This window comes from Larus michahellis, chromosome 14 (genome assembly GCF_964199755.1).
Source record: "Larus michahellis chromosome 14, bLarMic1.1, whole genome shotgun sequence".
NCBI classification, from domain to species: Eukaryota; Metazoa; Chordata; class Aves; order Charadriiformes; family Laridae; genus Larus; species Larus michahellis.
The window spans coordinates 4922989-4943657 of NC_133909.1; the positions used below are offsets into that span (position 1 = coordinate 4922989).

At 37.2% G+C, this 20669-nt stretch overlaps 1 protein-coding gene across 4 annotated transcripts in view; it reads right to left on the bottom strand.

Annotated features, from left to right (window-relative positions):
• Window positions 1-3083: 3083 nt before the first annotated feature.
• The window catches only part of FOXK2 (forkhead box K2), a 48555-nt gene continuing 30969 nt past the window's right edge, over window positions 3084-20669 (bottom strand). For all 4 annotated transcript variants that reach the window (XM_074607720.1, XM_074607719.1, XM_074607723.1 and 1 more), the window contains exons 2-9: window positions 17830-18024; window positions 14937-15084; window positions 14340-14486; window positions 11176-11369; window positions 10183-10358; window positions 8877-9173; window positions 8430-8639; window positions 3084-5291 (exon numbers count right to left, since the gene is read on the bottom strand). In XM_074607720.1, the coding sequence (XP_074463821.1) occupies window positions 5095-5291; window positions 8430-8639; window positions 8877-9173; window positions 10183-10358; window positions 11176-11369; window positions 14340-14486; window positions 14937-15084; window positions 17830-18024 (1564 nt within the window). In that variant the 3' untranslated portion in view covers window positions 3084-5094. The remainder of the gene's footprint in view (window positions 5292-8429; window positions 8640-8876; window positions 9174-10182; window positions 10359-11175; window positions 11370-14339; window positions 14487-14936; window positions 15085-17829; window positions 18025-20669) is intronic.

The following is a 20669-nucleotide window of genomic DNA, read 5'->3' on the forward strand; positions in this document are numbered from 1 at the left end:
TGGAAGGGACACAGGCCAGCGGTGCAGACTGCATTAATCTGTGATGAAATGACGATTCCTGAAAAACAATGTATTTCCACCAGCACCAGCTACTTAACTATATGGATTATTAATTTATTTTGTATTTAAAAATATCTAAACACCTTCTCTCCCCCTATTTTGCTGTCTCTTTCCACAGCAGCTGTGTCACAGTTCAAAATCCTGAAAGGAAAACTAAAAGATTAGCCAGTGCAATAAATTCAATGGTAATTCCAGGTGTTTGCCAGGAGGAGCCACGCAATACGAGTATTTCTTTCAGAACCTTTAAGTATGCACATTAAAGTAGAAAACACAAGAATAATCAGTAAAGTTAGAAAAGCGAGACACGCGACTAGTTTTTACATATGTCAGCCAACAGGGCTGTGGCAGACAGCGCGGACTGAAATACAAAGGCTACGGAATAATGTGCGCTTCAGAAAGACAGTCTTGTTCTGGAGTCACGCACCAGTGAATCTACCTCTGTCTTATTTAGCCATTTCCATGCATCCATTTTACTGCTTTTTTTTTTCCTCTTCTTCCCCAAAGGTTGTATTTTTTTTAAACAAGCCAATGACTCTGTTCAGTCTGGTCTGTAAGAGATCCTGTGGAATTTCTCACAATAGTCCATTCTTTCTGTTAGAGGAATAGGTTGTGCTCTTTCAGCCTTTCACAGTAGTTTCGTAGCCCTCCTTTGATTTCTCCCCAGCTCTTGGAAGTATTGACATGAAAACCAGACCCAGCATTCTAGTAATTTTTTCTAGTGCTATAGACAAAACCATTTCTCCAGCTCTGATGAGAAACAAAAAGAACGTAACTAACATATAAAAAGATCAGAAACCAACCCACCATTAATGAAAATTATTCCAGAAAGTGCACAGCTCATTAAACTTATTACAAAAAATAATAATCTCTCTGTTAGTATGGCACTCTGTGCTAAATCAATACAGTTGTGGCCAATGTTTTTTTAAAGCCAAATCAGTGAACTAATGCAAATCCCTGGCTACATGCCTGAAATCAGCCCCAAATGCCAACACAACTTCTAGAAGAATGAGACTCTCTGATACAAAAAATAATTCTTAATTCAAAGTCTGGCTTGATTAATAGTTAGGAAAGAAAACAAGCAGAAGCAGGAGTAAAGCTTGTTTTCACCTGCCAGCCCACAAATAAGATCAAGAACAACCTGATGGTTAAAAGCAACCTGTGCACTTACTAACTTCAGACATTCCCGTTATAAACTTTGTCAGACACACTGTAGGATTGTTAGTGAGAATGTTAAACTATGTAGTTAAGAGACATGTATAGAAAGGGGTCAATCAGGTTAGTAGAAAGCAGCACTCAATTTAGTATAAATGAGATACATATATATAAAAAAAAGAAAAAATATATTTAGATAAATATCTATCACCCACACAGATAGATATATATATAAAATCACACGCTATATAGAATCACAACCTGTATTAATGACTACCAACCCCTCAAAATTACCTTTTGGGGGAAAATTAAATCAAGATATGAAACACAGATCGCTGAAACTTCAAGTTCCACTTTTGAATTTAAGTAATTCTAAAAACCAGCATTTTAAAATAAACCTGTATTGTAACAACCATGCAAGTAAAGGCAAAGGCTTCCCAGTTTTGCCTCCTGTACAGCAATCTGTACTGTCAAGTGGTTTATGAAGCAGAAGTGCTTTTGTATCTTTTGGAATTAGCACAGTACAGGTATTCACCTAAATTGGCTCAATTAAAAATGGCATCATAAAGACCGCTACTATTGTGGTAAATACGTCGTAACGTGGGCAGGGGGAAGCAGCAGCTCAGAACTGAGACTAAGCACACTGATCAAAAAGAATTAGACTTTCACACCACTCCATCCACAGTCCCCTCTGTTCTGAAGACTCGGTGTCACTTCCTGGACCATGCCATACCCCTACGGCTGCTGCTACAGCGGCCAGCACGGAGGCAGGACTGTTCTGTCCAAAGGTAAGAATATCCCACCACCCCAGAGACCGTGCTGCTGCCTTCCCAAACCTTCCGGGACACGGGGCCGCTGCCACACGCAGCTGCATCAAAAACAAAGCTGGCGTAAGGACAGGGAGAGGGATCTCATGCAAGGAGGACAGAACACGCTGGCAGTGGAGATGAACGCTTCCGTCACTGGACGCAAATGCACGCTTAGGTCTTCCGTATGTTAGAATTCTGGGTCTTTTTCGAAGTAATTTTAAAGTTTACACAAAAGCTGCCTCTTAACAGAAAGAACACTGAACAGGCAGCCCAGAAGGAGCACAAAAGGAAATAATACCGTGCATCATAAAACACAAAAGGTAACGGGAAAGGTTCCATCAGTTCCTAAAGAGAGGTCAAATCTCTAGGTACATGAATCACCGGAAGACATTTTCCATTTGCAGAAGAAAGATCACATTGATCATGGGCGTCCAGGATGATCGGCACCTAGGGCCAATTTAAGAAAGGTCACGAGCATCACCTCGGACGCAGCAGCGTGACAGGAGTCCCGTTCAGCCTCTGCCATCATGCAGTAACCGTCACTGTATTAATAGCGGGAGGCACAGAAATACATGGACAAACCAGGGAACAGTTCTGGCTGAAACAACCCAACGACTCGCTTCAGTAAGGTCTGACACATAAGACAGAGGAGTCTCCACTAGTCAAAAGCAGTGGAGATTATCCCACACGAGCATTCTTCGGCATCACTAAAAGCATGGATAAGCATATGTAATTTTTATGTAAGACCATTAGCAGTTTTCTCACATCACACGGCTTTTTCAAAGGGTTTATCCATCTGAACGAAGGCGCGTTCTTGTGCCAAATTCCACATGCGTCAAAAAGTGTAAAACACCACCACGTTACAGCATCGGGACCCAGCCACATTCTCATCTCCCCCTCTGCCCAGGAGGGCATCACGTACAGATTCCCTACCGTTAACTCATCACCTTGGCTTCTTTGGTCTGATACTGTTTCCTGCGGCACTGCCAACATAAATCGGATTAATCACCCCAATATATACATAAATATTTCAAACACACTTGTTGAGTAATTTCAACTTAGTTAATTTGCTGAATAAAATTTAATTTTATTTAAAAAATCTTATACACTATTATTCACCTAGCCCTAGTTGTGAACAGATTCTCACTTCTGAAAATAAACCACATTCTAGTCAATTCATTCAACACCAAATTAAATTACTAGTACTGGATTTTTTTCTTAAAAAAAGTATGTTAAAACTTTACTTTTTTATTTTTAAAACCTCTAAAGAAAATGTTGCAATTTTACAGAAATGTTTCTTTTCAGGTTATGCTTTTTTTTAAATGCCTGTTATAAATTCAGCTTGTGTAGAGTTTTTTTCGTAGTTTTTTAATATGTATTATCTGCAGAGACATTGTAACAGTTCCATTTTGTGGATGAACACAAAACTTGTACAGATTTCTCGTATTTGGTCTTTAGGTAAATAGTTCCCAAAAGCTGCCTAAATAAACCACTCCAAACTGTTCAGTCCACCATGAAAATACAGTTTTTCCTTTCGTAGCGGGAAAGGAAATATAAATAATGCATCATTATTACAGAAAATGACAAAAAATCAGATTCAAATTAAGCCAACTATCTAGCTTTCACTCACCTTACTGCATGAGGAAATAAGACGTTATGTGAATTAAAGACTGAACAGCAGCCTTACGTTTAAATTTAATTTTGAAATGTAAAGTGGAATCTATTACCACAATTAAAGTGAGAAATTACCAATACATTTTAAAATGTTCAACTGCAGAACACACACTTAAAAAAAATATTATAATAATAATATGGTAGCCACTGTTAGAAAACCACAACAGCTACTCTTAATGGAGACCCCAAAAGGTCAGTGTATGACATCAAAAGTGTTACGGAGAAACTGGTCAGATTAATTTCTACTGATGGGTGCTTAAGCTTAAAAATATCGAATATACCTCTGACAAGATAGTTTTACTCTCTTTTTAAAAGGACTTGTGATAAAGAATTTCATCTTTCTAAATGAAGAACAGTCTGTTATCTTAAACATACACAATATTAAGCGAGACTCTTGTTTTACTTTAGACTGGAAAAATATGCCAGGGACAGTCAAAGTCAACACAAAGTAACAAACAGCAAAAGGTAGCAGAAAGAGAAACAGATAAGTGCAGCTCTGGTCAAATTCATAGCAGTTCTTTAGGTCAGTTAACGGCTCATTTACATTGTAATTTCTAATCAGTTACATGCAAGCCCAAAGAAGCATTTGATCACTACACATGGTAATAAAATTTGATTAAATTTATCAGGCAACTGCTAAAATATGAAAATTTGCAGATGTAATAAAGTAGCTTTATCTGAACTTTAACAGGACAGACAAAAGTAAATCATTCCATTGGTTAAAAAAACCCTACATTCAGTTTTTTACCAAACAAAATTTCACATGAAAAGTATTGTGTGATTCCAAAGTTTCCGGAGTAGAAATGGAGTGATTTGAAATGTCAAAGACCCCATTATTTTTGCAAAGAAATGAAAATACACCTCAAAAATTTCTAATTCCACATGTGAACAACAAAATACTGCATATCTACCAACAACTGCATCGGGTAGGTCATTATGAAAGGCTAGCTGCCAAGATGTAGGAAATGGCTCCTTGCCTCTGTTCCCTTTAAGGAATATACAATCGTTTGAAACCAGTTCACACTAAGCGCTTATCATGCTGCCGTTACACTGAGATACTCAGTCCTTAAAATAATCTGATAAAGATTTTTTTAAAGCTGCAGCCCTCCCCAACACTGTATTTCTCAGTGTACACAGTTCAGTAGGGGGCAGGGAGGAGCGGGGGTCACAGCCTCTGGAACAAGATGTTTTGCAGTTTGACTTTAAATTACCAAGTTTTAAGGCCACCTGTGTTGTTTTTTTTTTTCAGTGCTGAAAGTTGAAGTCTGATCACAGGGCCCCTTTCCCCACTGCGTGAGAACATGTTCCAACATTTTAGGTGTTATATTTAAGTGTCTCCTTTTGGCACCATGGAGTTTATTTTTTTAAAAAAAAAAAAAAAGAAAACTCCCCTAAGTTTCTAGTTCTGGCTGCCTTTATCACTCACTGCCACAGACGGGGTGTCCACGTTAACAGCTATGACTATGCTCTCTCCATCTTCCGTTTTGATACGTTTGAGTTCCTGCTGTTCTGACTGGTCTCCGTTCTGCCGCTTTGTTGGAAGAGATGCCGATGCAGATGCATGGGTTGCTAACATATGCAAAGGACTTGCAGCAGCTGTAAAAAGATAATAAAAACTTCAGAACCCCAATCCTTGTGGAAACAGACGATACCGAAATCAAAACTTGCATTTTCATTAAAATGATGAAGTCGTTTATCAGTTCTATGTGGGGTATTAGCAATCCCAGTTGAGATTCAGGCACAAATGTTCACTCTTTGTACAAACCTGAAGGACATTTTCCCAAATCACTCAACATTTATGCAGATTTGGACAAAGGTGAAAAAACTGGAAGTATCTCCATTTTGTCTATGGGAACCTGAAGACTGAGGATTAAATGACTGAAAGCCAATCTACGCCATAATTTGTGACAAAACTGGGAAGCGAATTCAAAGTCCCCTTTCAGTAGGATCTGGCCATGTCTATGGATCACTGAAGGACATGCTACTTGGCCTGGACGGAGAGCACCACCATGTCATATTCATCTGCAGACATAAGTTACTTAAGAAAAGCTACACAATTCACACAGCCATGAGATGCAGACAACTCAAACAGCAATTCCTCTTCGACAAATAATGAGGCATTTACCCACAGCATACGGAAAAGACAATGCTTTAACCAGTAGTAGTATTAAGAAATAACGCACTGGACTAGATTCAAGTGCACAACTGAATTAGATCAACAGAAATGTATATAGTTCAACATCCTACACAAGATTTTAATCTTTCTCATTCCATGGAAGAGATAGTACAAGTCACCATTAATGGGCAAATACAGTCCTTTAAACCTTCTGAGACATCCAAGGTTTCCTTCCCTCTACTTGTTAGCAGTCCCCTTCTCAGTACTGACACTGACTTTATTAAACCAAATTCAAATGTCTTTGGAAATAATGCAAAATACTAATTATTTATTTACTTGTTCCATCGTGTTTCATGAAAATTTATCTAAATATTATCAAATCACTTGCTCTTTTACACACAAGCTCCCTTTCTTCAGCACCACTGATTGGCTGACATTACTGTATTACCTGCTAGTGGAGTTTAAACATGAAGTCTATCTTATTTGCTAAACTTGTTATATTCGTTCTTAACAAGCTGTCCTAGAGAATACCTGGAATATCACCTCTGCATGTACCCAAACTGTTCTTGTACTTAGTGTTTACTGGTAGAACAAATACTTCAGAAGATATTTACCTGATGCAAAAAGCTCTGCTGCAACTGTAAAATAATTTGTCCTTGGATCTCAACAGTCCTTCAGCTTCTATTAGAAAAGCTATTCTTTGTACAATTTCTGAATAGACGCCATACAGTTAGTTCTGAATAAAATGCTTTACTGAAAATTTATTGTTGCTTAAATAAAAACAAGAAGTTTACCCTTGATTTTCAAACGTGCATTAAGACTATTACTGCATTATTCACTCTGGGGTCTCTGTAGTAGAAAGAGACTTGCTGGCTGCAGCCACAACCAATACGTGGAAGTATGAAACACAAAAAAGAACAACGATGTTTGAAATCTACACTGAAAGTTGAAATAAAGACTATCTAGTTATGTAATTTTATTCTGCAATAAGAGGCTTGAATTTATTTTGGACTTCACAGCTTTCAGTTAGACTGACAGGTAGTAAAAAGCACTGACAAACTGTTTTGCTGAGAATAAGATCTGAAAGCACCTTCTACTACAAATAGAACATGTCAGAAGAACGGTAGTTGCTCTGGATTTCTTAGCTTTCAGATTGCACAAATCTTCTTTCTCCAAAGACAAACACACACAGAGAAATGTGTGTGTAAATACAGATGTATGCATGTGAACACAGACATATGTAGATGTACGTGTGTGAATGCAGACATATTTGCAGACATGTACAAACACATCTGTACTTCTGGAGACCTATTTCCCCCTTCAGATGCTTTGTCTGAGAATTGTTTCTTGCTGGTTTAGGAGTTACTGTAACTGAGAGACCAGGACCCGGAATACACTTCACTTGCTGTTCAAAATGTGAACATCTCATAAGGTATTTAAGCCCAGGAATCTCAGAGCAAAAACTCCCATCACTGCAAGCGCACCCCTATCACACAGAGTGAAACAGTGAGAAGCACCACAATTCTACTCCTACATTCAGACACATTTCTTAAATACCCCTAGCAGCCATTAGGTTTCCCTACCAAGGAAAACATGTTGAAACGAGATGAGCTTTCAGAGTCCAGGAAAAAGACAAAAAGAATTATTTCTTACTTTTAAAAATAACTTTTCAGTATATTTCACATGACTCTCGTCTCAATTCATACGTCCCCTTCTGCCAAAAAAAGTGCATGTGAAGTCTGACAGCGATTGCTTTTCCTTTACTTAAGCTGGAAATGAAGTGGAAGCAGACAGAACACTGACCTATAAATGTCAGTGATGGATGGAGAGTAAAAAGGAAACAAAGCATATATTGCACTCCATTAGAAAGACTTCGGAAAAGAAATGCAGGTAATAAATTGATATAAGATAGCCTAAAACTATTTCCGTAAATATATTTTATGACAAAAAAAGCTACTTCAGTATCAGATAACATCTCAAAGTGAAACTGTTAAAACAAGCTGTATGCACCTGCAAAGCAAACCAAAACCGAACAGTCTGTAAACAAGTGTGAATATATGAAAATTATGAAGAAGTACGGCTACCCACTCAGACTGCTGAGTCTGAGAGGGGAAAGATGGTATTCAGACAAGAATAATCTCAAAATCTTACAGAATTTTTGTTAGGTACAGGTTCAATAAAAACAGAATAAAAAGTAACAGTTCAAAAAGCCAACCCACAAGCAACTTCCGTCTTGTTTTCCTGTTGGTTGGTTCTTTACAAATCATGTGGGGAGCAGTTACCGTTTTAATGGCACTGTTCTACAGGAACTTCTTTTAAAACTTGTTTATATCCTGGGTTTAATGAGGAGGGAGGATGGGTTGTCACCACTAAGTACATCCCTATAATGACCACAAAGAGAATAGATAGCTGTTCAGGTAATCATCAATTAAGAGAAACACTGGTTCTTTCCAACAGGGAGGGAACAATCCCTTACAAGACTGTAATCTAAGTTTTTTGTCAACTTAGTTTTCAGTATAACTCCAAGAGACATGAGACCAGAATTCAAGAATTCAGCACCAGTCACATTGAGTTTTTAACACGTACAAAGCAACAAAATACTATGACATAATACGTACCAGCATTGCCCTGTCCTTGTATCGCAGTGGTGATAGGTACTATGTGCGTTCCGTTCTGCGTTACAGTTTTTATTGGTAGCTGGTGTTGACCTAGAGGTGCCTGTTGCACTATAGTAACTGTCTGTAAGGGTGTGGTCTGAGATGTCTGAATGATACGACTAGCAGCTCCTATTGTAGCATGACTAATAGCAGGTATAGGCTCCACTTTAACTGAAAAACAGAAGATAAAACATTGTTAAAAACAAGAAAGTATTAAAGAACCATTTTTTTACTCAATCAGCCCTCAGTGAAAAAGTATATTGTTTTTATTACTAGGTCCAACTTATGGTGATGCAAAAATCTTCAGTTTTAGCCAACCATGTCAAGCGTTCATCTGGAAGTAAGTTTCAAATAATAATCCTTCTGTATAGAAGAGCTAGCAAAACAACTAACCCCACAGGTTCTCACCTTTTACTTCCTTGTGGTCTCCATTCTCTTGAGGTTCTACCTTGGGCTGGGTTACCATCGCAGCTTGCGTGACTACTGCCTGTCCAGCTACAGTGTAAGTGTTTGCTGGTGCTAATCCAGTCACATTTGTGACAGACACAGCTGGTATCTGGTGGACAACATGAACTGTCTGAACTACAGGCTGCTGGGATGTCGATGTTGTCACAGGAGTTGCAACAGTGTAGGTGACGGGTTTAATAGTTTGTGGTAGCTGCCGTTGTACAGTAATTAAAACTGGTTGGCTAGATAGAGGTGATCCTACCAAGAAAGAGAGAAAAATCAGTCTGCCAATTTTAATTATTTCTTTTAAGACAGCCATCCTTTTAACACTAAAGCCTCAGAGAATTAACAACCTCCTTCACCAATACTTGAATTATCCAAAAGATAAAACCGGACAATGAAGATTATGACACACGGCTATTCCAAGCCACATACTCAAGGTAAGTGCTACATTAGCTCAGTAAGACCCATACACCATTTGGGCACCAGCCACTCCTGCCTTCTCCCAAATGCAGCTATTCTACCAAAGCTATGTTTAGTACTCATTTAGTAGAACTCCTTTCCATAGATGGGAACATACAAGTGCTTCAGGCATTGTGTGTTGCGTGTCTGCATTGGCAAAACCCTCAGCTTCCTAAGCTGGGGAAAGCCTGGTGCCTCTGCTTCAGGCCACGCTTGCCTTCGCCACAGAATGGTCACTGGCACTTCCGCAGTACCAGAATATCACCAAGAAAAGAGATGGCAAAAGTATATAAGCTAAAGTAATTAAACAAATACATCCTTATCACATCATGCTTTATGCTCTTTTTTAAATAGGAAAATGCTTATCGCGCAAATTTATTCTTTCTCTCTTTATCCTTTCAATTCTTTTTATGCCTACTTTTGAAAGGATGACATGATCACAGATGCGTGCAAGACCTCTGCTTATTTCTGTAACCCACGTAAACTAGTTTTTGAGTTTTTTTCTAAACCAGAAAGAATACAGTTTGAAAGAAAAAGACAACTGTTACAAGACAATACAGTCCTATACAAGACAGAAGCACAATCCCTGCTTAGTAACAAAGTGGAACAGCACACAGATGACAGTCCTTACGCATGCAAACAGAATTTACCCGGCACATTTACACGTTTATCCAAGATTTGCTGTCCACGTTAACAGGTTAAATGTTTACCTTTTTTTTTTAGCGTACCCGTGAAGTCTTGGTAGTATTTATATATTATCCCTCTCCCCCTCCAACCCCCAAATGCTGATTTCAGGATTCCTCACCTGGGGCACTCTGTGCAAATCGCGCTTCTTGTATTACCGCTAGTTTGGGCTGGATAGCACTAGGCTCAGGTTCCATTGGGACTGGAGATCCTTCCCTGGACAGACTCTCGGGGGTCTGGACTCCACTGGAGTGTGCAGACAACACTCCAGAGTGATTAGGAGAAGCTGGGGCACTTCTGTATTTAAAAATGAAAGCAGCAGCTGATGTGGTTTAACTTCTGAACTGTGAAAGACAGTGACCTTCCTCTAAAGAGGCCATTAACACACACTGGCCACAGGAGGGCACCTCTGCCTTCTGGCAAATACAGTTACAACCCAAAGCAGCTGATGATCTTTTACAACGCTTCTGTTAAACAGCGACAAAATTTAAAAGCAAATTTCAGGTACAGTTAATGGATAAGTAGTGGCTGGATGCCTTCTTAGAGAGACTCTCTAAACAATCTGTGAAACATGAACGTTTCTTCTGGTGGAGAAGAATGATGAGCAAATCTCAGTCTACAACGCAAGTAATAAAAGATCTGCACCAGCAGAAAGGCCATAACTTTACAGAGGGAATAATTTAAACCCATGCATTTCTCCATCATGAATTCTGCTTGAACATTATCAGACTAAATACACAATTGTCATCTCTAAGTTCAAAAAAAGGGTAGCTGGTATTTGATAATTTTCTTTGCAGTTTTAAAATGCAGTAGATGGCAGTTAGAAATTAAAATTATAATTCTGTAAAAAAAACCCCAAAGGTATGGCAAGGCTTGCTTACATTAACCATCTGATAGTTACTCAAACCGAGTCAGTTCTTTAACACTAAAAACAAGCAGTAAAAACAAGCCTAGTGTATGGGGCAGCCTCCTAGTAAATCATACAGAATTCAAATACTGAGTCTGGATGAAATTAAATTACTAAACTTGTGACTGTATCCAAAACTATCAAGTCTGTATTAGCCTGAAGATTAAACAACAGCCATAGTCTTTTTGATCATCTGTTTTTCCTTACCTAGAAGAGAGTGGTCCCAGAGGGGTTCTAAAGCAAGGTACTCCCCTAGGCCGCCTTTTCCTAAAAGCCTGCTCTATTAATTTGCTTTCAGAGGCAGGGTCTATCCTCCAGAATGAGCCTTTGCCTGGTTCTTCCTGGGAACGTGGTACTTTGATGAAATAACGATTCAGAGAGAGATTGTGACGTATTGAATTCTATGGAACATAAAAAAATATGTAGAATTCATATAACTTTTCCAAGTCAGAATGTGGCCTACTGCAGCAGTTCGTGCTATAGGAGACTCGGGGTTCAGCTCTTTAATTCCTTAATTCAACAGAACTCAGAGCACTACAAAGGCAGTGCCATAAACCTGAAAGGACTCTGGCATTTTTCAAATCTTTCCCAACAATTAAAAAACCCAAGTATACTACTGCGGCAATAACGGAAATCTCGTTTAATTCTCTAATGAGAAACATGGTGATTGCAACATACTGTTAGAACACTACAAACACTTGTGCATAATGCAGTGTTAAAAAAAAAAAAAATTACCAGTCTTCATACACCACCCTTCCCCAGGTGTCAAAGAAAATGTCAGTTCATTCTAGGAGGGCCAGTAAAATACAGCATATACTGATTCTGATCTTATATGATAATCCTGTTACTGTTCCACAATACAGAAAGAGCAGGTTAAATTACACAAGTTCCAAATGCAGCTAGATTGTTGGGAGTTCACCCACAGTCCAGTCTGTCTCAACAAAGGATCCAAGGGTTTAGCGTGTCTAGAAAAACAACAAATGGCAGTAGGTCCTAAAACAGCCCTTCAGCAAGATCTTCATTACTGCACTCTAGTTCACACATTACTTTATCCTCAACTTTGATGTAACACACACAACTCTTCAATCAGAGAGATGTAGAAAAATGCTAACACCCTGAAGAGGCTGTATCTATCCCTGGCTTTGTAGATTTTTTTTTTTTTTTTGTCTGAAGAGATATAAAGCCAAAATCTCTCTAAATATTGTCACTGATCAAGAAGAAAATAAAGATAAGCATACATGCTGAAATACTTGTGGAGTAAACAGGGGAAAAAATGGAGAAAAAGCTTTACGTTAACAAAAGCTCTTCAAAATTTGCAAAAATAAAATGCAAATCCTGCTCAAATGTCTGAGTTCATGACCTTGATGGCAACTTTGGAAAATTTAAAGCAATGATAACCATGTACGGTTTCTAAAATGCAAGCTGATGAAACCAGAAATGGTTTTCCCTGCCAAAAATTGAAACAGAACTAGAAGGATGCCAAGAACATGTTTATAAATTGTATTTATTTCTCCATATGCTAGAATAAAAGAGTAGATCCAAAAGTACCTGCTAAAATAAGTTTATGAAGAGGAGACTTCAAGTCCCCAACAAAATGAGACCTTTATATAATAAAGGATATAAATACCTCAATACTACTTATTAAGGTATAAGATTTGGATACTATACACATGTAGATACTCTATGTTTTGAATAATATGCAAATATATAGCCTCAAATATTATTTAAAACATCTATTATATAAATCATCCTAACTGTAATCTAATACCTGATGGATAAAAGCTAGCAAAGCTATTCACACATGATGTACATTGTTAAGTGTTAGAGCAGTGCTTTATATGGCTACTGAGTGAACAGCATCTAATTTTCAGCTTTTCCAATTGTTTTTATGAATAGGTGCTAATTAATTATTCCAGAACATATATGTCTGCTGTGTCTACCACCTTGGTTTTGTGAAGTATTATACATCTAAATACATACACTGTTCTAAGGCAGAATTCTTTAACCATGCTTTACAATGTACGCGCATGTTTGGTTCCATGATACTTACATAAAGCAGCACTATACACACAGATATTTGAGGTATTTCAGAATGGGGAGCAAAAAGCACATTAACATTTTATAAACAGAATCTTGTTGCTAAAACATATCTGTTAGTACGACTGCAGCCAGGATTCTGCATTGCTTATGTGTGAAACAGAAACAACATTCTTAAAGAGACTTCCTAGCCGCAACAACAGCTAAGTCCTTTACTAGCCAAACCATTAGCAAAACGCCAGGAACAGTTACATTCCCCACTAACCTTGGAATTCCTCTAAGAGTGATTCAACTTTCCTATAGGCCCTATGACAAATAAGTATGCGATTAATATTTAAAATCTATTCCTCTACTGAGAAGGCATGTATTCTTTAGTATTCGACTTGGACAGCAAGTAGAGTATTAACACTTCCTCGCTTTTCCCCTCCCCCAGTCTCTCCAAATTTTACTTCCCTGAAAATAACTTCAGAGCATGCCTCTGCGGCAGATCATGGCTGTACTAAGCAGCACCACAGTGAAATGGATACTCCATGATCGACAGTGCAGACTGAATGTTATATGGGCAAACTGGCCAGTCCTGCTAATTGTGCTCTTCTGTCCTTTGCTGAAGCTAAAAACAGCAGCAAAGGCATTGAACCTTTATGCGTATCTGGAAAGACTGTGCCAGACTGATTCATACTCGGTTAGTCATCCTGGCAAATGCCGAGGTTGGTCTCTTTAAAAATGAAAAGAAAGCAGAAATTAATTCTACAGAATTGACGGGTTTGGTCTAACTCAGTACAAAAAAAAAAAAAAAGCTAAATTCACAAATAGATTATGTTGCATCAATAAAAAAAGGGCACATAATAGTGCAAGATAACAACAGAAAACACACGCTTGTTCCTTCACTGTATTGCATGGTCAAGATCACTGTTTTCAAATAAAACTGAACTTGTAACATTTAATATCTTAATTTTATCTCAAGATAACAATACGGATGTTTACACAATTATAAGTTACAGAACCCAATTACAATCCTAGATAGCATATATATATTTAACTCCACAATGCCAACTGTACTTTCCTTCCCAAAAAGGGAAGGAAAGTGTCACTGTAAGTGTTGCTCCCAGAGGTTTAGAGAATACCATTCAATGAATAAAGCAGTGTTTCAAATACATTATTATGTAAATTGCCTACTTTGTTGCAGAACTTACAACCAGGAAAAAGACAACACACTCATTTGACAAATTCTATTTATGAAGGGCTGTTAGGCTCACCAATTGCCTTCTTATGACCATTTATAGCTGCCAGTATTACTCACAACTAAAATAAAACATTCCAGAAATCAAATTTACCTGCCAGCCCTTGTCTGCTGTCCTGTAGTATGGATAATTTTTAGTTATGTGCGTATAAATTCCATTTAGTGTAAGCTGCTTATCAGGTGCCATTGTAATTGCTTGTACTATTAACTGTGCATAGGAATAAGGTGGCTTAGAGTCATCCTGTACAAGAAAAGAAAAAGTTTGCATCAATAAACTTTAAAGATATATATATACACCACTTTCTACATTAAAAGTTACAAAACACAATTAAATTAAGGCACTTTTGGACGACCAAAATCTTGAGGCAGAAAAGAAACTAAAGACAATTTTGTTCTTCCAATTAGCAGATTCTAAGTTAACATTAAAAATTTGGAGAAACATACAAAGGTAAAGCATTTTCAATGGCCTATAAACAGATACATAACTGAAAATACATACAGACCCTCCCTCAAAGGGAAGACAGGTAAATAAATAAATAAATCTCACATCTTGTCACAAAACCCTATAAACTGTTTTTAAAGTCTGTAATGTTAAATTATGACTTAGTGCTTATACCTTAGCAAACAAAATCTCAGAAGTCTTACATTCACTTTCATGTAATTTATGAGATTGATTTCAAGCAATGTTTACCTTTGGGCTATCTCCACCCGATGCTTCCTTGTCATTTTCTGACTGTGAATTGTCAGCCATTAAATGTAGGTCAGATGGTATTACACGACTCATTTTGTACCCTGAAGAGCCTGCACCACGGGGGCTAGATGGGCAGGAATTTGCAGCACTGTAGAGCATAAAAAGAAGATCCTACTATTTTGTTATACAGTATATCACCACATTATGTCTAATCAAAAAGCTCTTATTGCAGAAAAGCCCACTACCAGAGCTTCTAGACTACAGTTAAGGGTCTGTCAGTATTTCCATTATAAACTCCATCTTCCAAGCCTTCCTAACTCATCCATGGGAATTAAAATCACTGCAGGAAGAAACCTGTCAAACGAAGCTCAAGCTTTCCTCCTCAAAGGAAAAAGGATTAACTGATTTATTAGGTTATATTGTATTTGTCTAAGACTTGTCAACAGAAAAGTCCACTTGAACTAAATAAGCAACCACAAATTTTAAGACACTCATCTGAAACAAGAAACACATCTTGCATGAAATTTCTGCCATATGCTTGTATTCAGTCTGCTCAAAAAAAGATCATCTCCCCTGCACAGTATTTTTGCGCGTTTGAGAAAATACACTAAGTGGTGAGGAAAAAAAGTTTTGATTCTCATTTAGATCTAATCCAACCTTATTTTAAGTGTTTACAGGTATGTGCACATACACACACACACGCGCACGTACAAAAATCCTAAACTTATCCATAAATGGGATGCTCCAACACAGATTCATCCAATTTAACGCAGTATTACGCCAACAGAGCAGATAACACTATTACAAACCAAAAAATAGCGCCAAACGAAAGAAGGGGCTATTGATACCTCACATTTTACTATCCATCACAGAAAAACAAAGATAAAATTGTATCTAAGTCCACTGTAACATCTTTCTAACGGCTGTCCCTCTGCCTTGCACAGTCCACAGGAACCACAGCTGCACAAAGGCAGTTTTCTTCTGTAATTTCCATTTAGCCAACAGAGAAGAGACAATCAGTCTGTTCACTTCTCCCCCCCAAAAATTTTGGTAGATGTCTAAAAGGACACGTATTTCTCAGCAATTCATACTGTAACTGATTTCAACACAGTCCTCAGAAATACAAAAAAAGTTAACTAAAAATTAGAATGACAAAGCCTGCTAAGCCCCCAGAACCAGCCTTCTCTCCAACGGCAGTCCTTAACCTAACTTGAACTTATGGTTCAAAACAAAGCTAGAGAATGTTATTTAGATTCATATAATAAAGCTTTAGTGAATTCACATCTACCAAGTTTTGTCTGTCTGCGTGGCCTCTCAAGTTTTTTTGCTACCTCCCTTTTTATGTACAGAAGAAAGCAGGCAACGTAGATTGGGCAATACATATAAAAAAATGTTCTTCAAGTTTCGCATCACAAGAAATCCACCAACAATTTGCTACTATGATATATTATACAAGGGAGATTGGATTTTTCAAGCATTGTATGGAAGAATCCTTGATTAGAGACAAAACGTGTATACTAACTAATTTTTTTAAATATAGGTCATTGCTGTTCTATGTTTTCACATATCAACTGACAACATCCCTCTACTGTGCTCACTTTAGCATATATTGACAAAGCGACACATATGGTATAATCAAAGCAAGTTTACAAGTCTTCTACAAAACAGGATGATTTGAAGAGAAACTGTCAAGCTTTGCTCTCAAAATAGACTCAGAACTGTCGTCCTTTTTTTTTTTTTTTGTAATAAACTATACTCAACAGGTGCATGAAAGCCCTGAAGAGAATTACAAAATTCATAGTGAGGCAAAGACTGTGGTGATATATGTGATATTATCTGAAATATTTATGAGCTGCTCTGTCATTTCTTGGGCAAGATATGTTTTCCCTGAATTTTAATAAGAAAGCAAACCTGTTATACAGTCAAGTCTAGATCTCTTTTCTCTCTACTTCCACCATTTATACAGATCTCATTAAACACTACAATATTGAGATCAAGATCTTGGCAAGCATGAAAGAAGTCAATTATCCTTACATTCAAATTTCATTAACAAGATCTACATTTTTGAAAATCAAGCATTAACAGTCCTTCACTCAATTGGGGTGGGGGGGTGGGAAACTTTCAAAAGCATGTATGTGACTTTGAAACACAACTTCCAGGGCCTTCAAATAAAATTTTTGCTCCTGAACTTTCTACGAATTTTAAAAATTGTATCTAAACTAATTTTACCAGTTTGTGAGGACAACTTGCGTATGTTTGATTGAGTTCGGTCCCAAATACCAAGTCAGACAACGGCTACAATCGCCAAATTAAGCAGCACAGCAAGTAAAGAACACAGATTAACCTCCCCTGCAGAAAACTTCTCTACGCTGAACTCCTCATCTTACACTAGATTTTTAGTAAAACATCTGTTTACTTCCAGCAATGACTAATCAATAATAGATCTTCTGGAGTAAGAGATCACTCTATTTGCCACACTAATGATACCTAAAAATCATGCTTTCTGATGATAAACTTCAGGGCAATAGTGACCATCAGAATGTTTAAAAACGGTAAAATTTAGACTTATCTCATTTAAAGTGTTGCCATAAGCATGCAAGAGTAAAAAGCAATCTAAATAATCTGGGATGCAAGAAAAAGGCTCCTTTGCTGTTCGGAGAATGCCAGGCTCCTGAGCAAATTGTTACACATTTAACATATTAAATTCGAATATGAAAGGCTGTTCATGCAACTACCTTATTAGTTAGCAGAATGGTGGTTTTCTCCAAGGCAGGTTACGCTTAGCTTCAACTAAGCTTTTACCACAAAAGCAAAATACTTAAAATTAATTAGAACATTGTCTGAAGTCTGTAACCATCCATTGCCCTATACCCAATCTGCAATGTTTAAATACCTGATAGTTCCTGTGGGAGAAGGGAGCGGGCTGATCAGGTGAGCCATGTTGTCTGGAATGTTTATTGTTAAGGGAGAGATCTGGGGTTGCACAGGCTTCACTGGGGACTCCGGGGCCTCCTGTTTTTCTCTCTTTTCATTGGACAGAGCTGTGAATGTTATCTTGATGTTTGTGCTGGGAAACCTGAAAGTACAGCTGAAAAGTAAAAAACAAATATATAAGCCACCTGTTTACAGAACGTAAGACCTGCTGTGTAACTTGCATGTATCACAACCCTATTTAAAAAATCAAAAGGTACGGTATCTTATGTAATTACCTACAACCATCTTCATTTTACAGATTATATGGAAAGATCGATGTGGCCAGAAAAAGATCCCCAAGTAAGCAATTCTGAAATTTGGAAAGAAATATAAGCAAATGCAATTCTTTGTAACAAGGGCAGTTTATGTGTTGTCTCTAAATTTCTTAAGGTTAATCCCGATCTTGCAACTATCCCTAAAAGAAGTACTATTTTGAATACAAAAGACGATTATTTTATGATGCCAAAGAACAGCTTTGGCAAATGAAGTAGGTCCATGATGTCAAAATTAATCAGGGGCATAAATGTTGGCCAATTTGAGGTCTACCCAGTTTCAGAGTCTAACTAAAAGATTTGGTTTCTTTTCTCTTAAAATAATTATTAAATTAAACACATACCAATCCTAATTCTCATAATTTACAGAGTACATTGCTGTTGTAGTACTACATTCAAATATTTTCTTTCAGAGTTGAATTTAAGAGCCAATTTCAATAAGCTGCCGATTTTCATATACTACCAAAGATTGCATGCCCAAATTTAAAGACTAACAATAAATTAACAATATGCAATTGTTTAAAAATTTGGAAAATAAAATACAATTAATGCACCTTAGAATATTTCCCCTTCTACGTCTCTGTATACAGCATTTAGAAGTTAACCCCATTAAACAGAACAGGCTATTTATAACTTCTTAGTAAACAAATAGATTGAGCAAACAAGAAACTTATAGGTGCTTTTGTTGAGAGAAAATTAAAAATACAGTTCAAATAACTTCACTATCTCCTCTTTCTTAAGCGGTTAGACTACTCTCTGCACTAAACCCACAATTACATTTACACACCTCTGCCAGATGATGAAAAGGACTTCCCAATGAGATAATACCCAGAAACAAACCTTAGAAAATGTTGAGGGGTTTTAAGCGATTCTAGGTAGATCTAGTTTTATAAAGAAAGGAAACAATAGCCTGCTGGAACAGGCCTAAGAAACGCAGCCATGAATGCAAGATACAGACTGTAAACAAAAGCGATAATTTCTCTGGAAAAATATATTAAACATAAAAATGATGTAAGAATTGGAAAGAACACTCGCTGTGGAGTAGCCTTAAAAACACTCACTCTCATGTGTTTTGGTTTTCATTTCTTAAAATTAATCTAAGAATGTTTATAGAATAAAGGCAGCATTTGATTTTCACTACGATTCTTGCCGCATGCACCGCAGTGATTCTTTTTTTCCTACAATACACACCCCAAGGATCAGGAAAAAGCGAAAGCATCGACAATGACCTTCCTTTTCTCTCAGTCTTACTTCTCAGTATGGACCGTGTCCGAATTTAACAGACGACCTATTTCTGAAACATGCTCAATGTACTAAATTAGGAACAGAATCTATGCCAAAAAACTGCACATGCATTTCAGCAAGAAAGTTAAATGGACCAGTTTCTGGGTTGGGTTTTTTTGGTTTGTTTTGCATTTTTTTTGTTTCGTTGTTTTTTGGTTTGTTTTCTTTTTTTTCTTAATATCTTCAGTAACAACTCATTTATTTGCTTTTCCCAGTAGAAAGTATTTTTTGCTTATATTGTTTTAGCAACAATTGAAAGAGGTCTGAGCTGTTTTGCTAATAAAAATGTTTTCTAAACATTTCAGTTAATCAGCAATAATGACAACGCTGCTCCTCTAGTGTATGCAAAGAGGACAGCCAAAGGCATCCTTTTTGCTAAAGATTAAATAAAAATCCCTGTGAGAAAGTAAACAACAATACCTGTTTGACATAGAGACAGGTTTACAATTTAGTCACCTGTTCTATATATTTTATGAGACTATTCGTACCTGCAAGTTTAACTTAATGCTTTTCAGACCAAACTTATTTCAATTTAAGAAAAACATGGTAACAACCAGACATAGCTTTAGTTGCTCATTCACTGGTTGGATGTCTTATTGCCCAGTAAAAAAACCGAACCCGTACATAATAATGGGAAACCAGAGTCCTACAATGCTGGGGTGGGGTAAGGATGGGCAGAATGCAGATCTTCACAACTTGGACACAAGTACCAGAAATACGGAAACACATAAAACATATACTCAACAGTTCCTCCAATATTCCATGTAAATATTCATACTAAAACATCTCCCTTCTTACACTACTGCAGTACCTTAATGCATTATCTCCCCCGTAGGCATCTTTCACAAAAAAAAGGTAAGGGCAGCTTACTCAGATAAGACTAAAGCACAGATTTCAAAGCACAGCGGAGATGTGGTGCTCTCAAATGTTGATCGAGTTTGGAAAAAAAAAACAAAACAAAACAAAACAAAAACCAGCCACAAAATCAGGAGCTCTGAATATTCAGTGGTACTATATAGGTTATAAATACACCAAAAAACAACCCTGGAACTTATAGTCAGGAACTATATTAACGCCTAGAAGTGTTACTGTTACATTTTACAATATTCACGTGCTGATGCTGAAAGGATGGTGTTATCAAGGAATACACAATATACTTACAAATCACATCTAGTTAGAACTTGCAAACACCTGAATATTATCA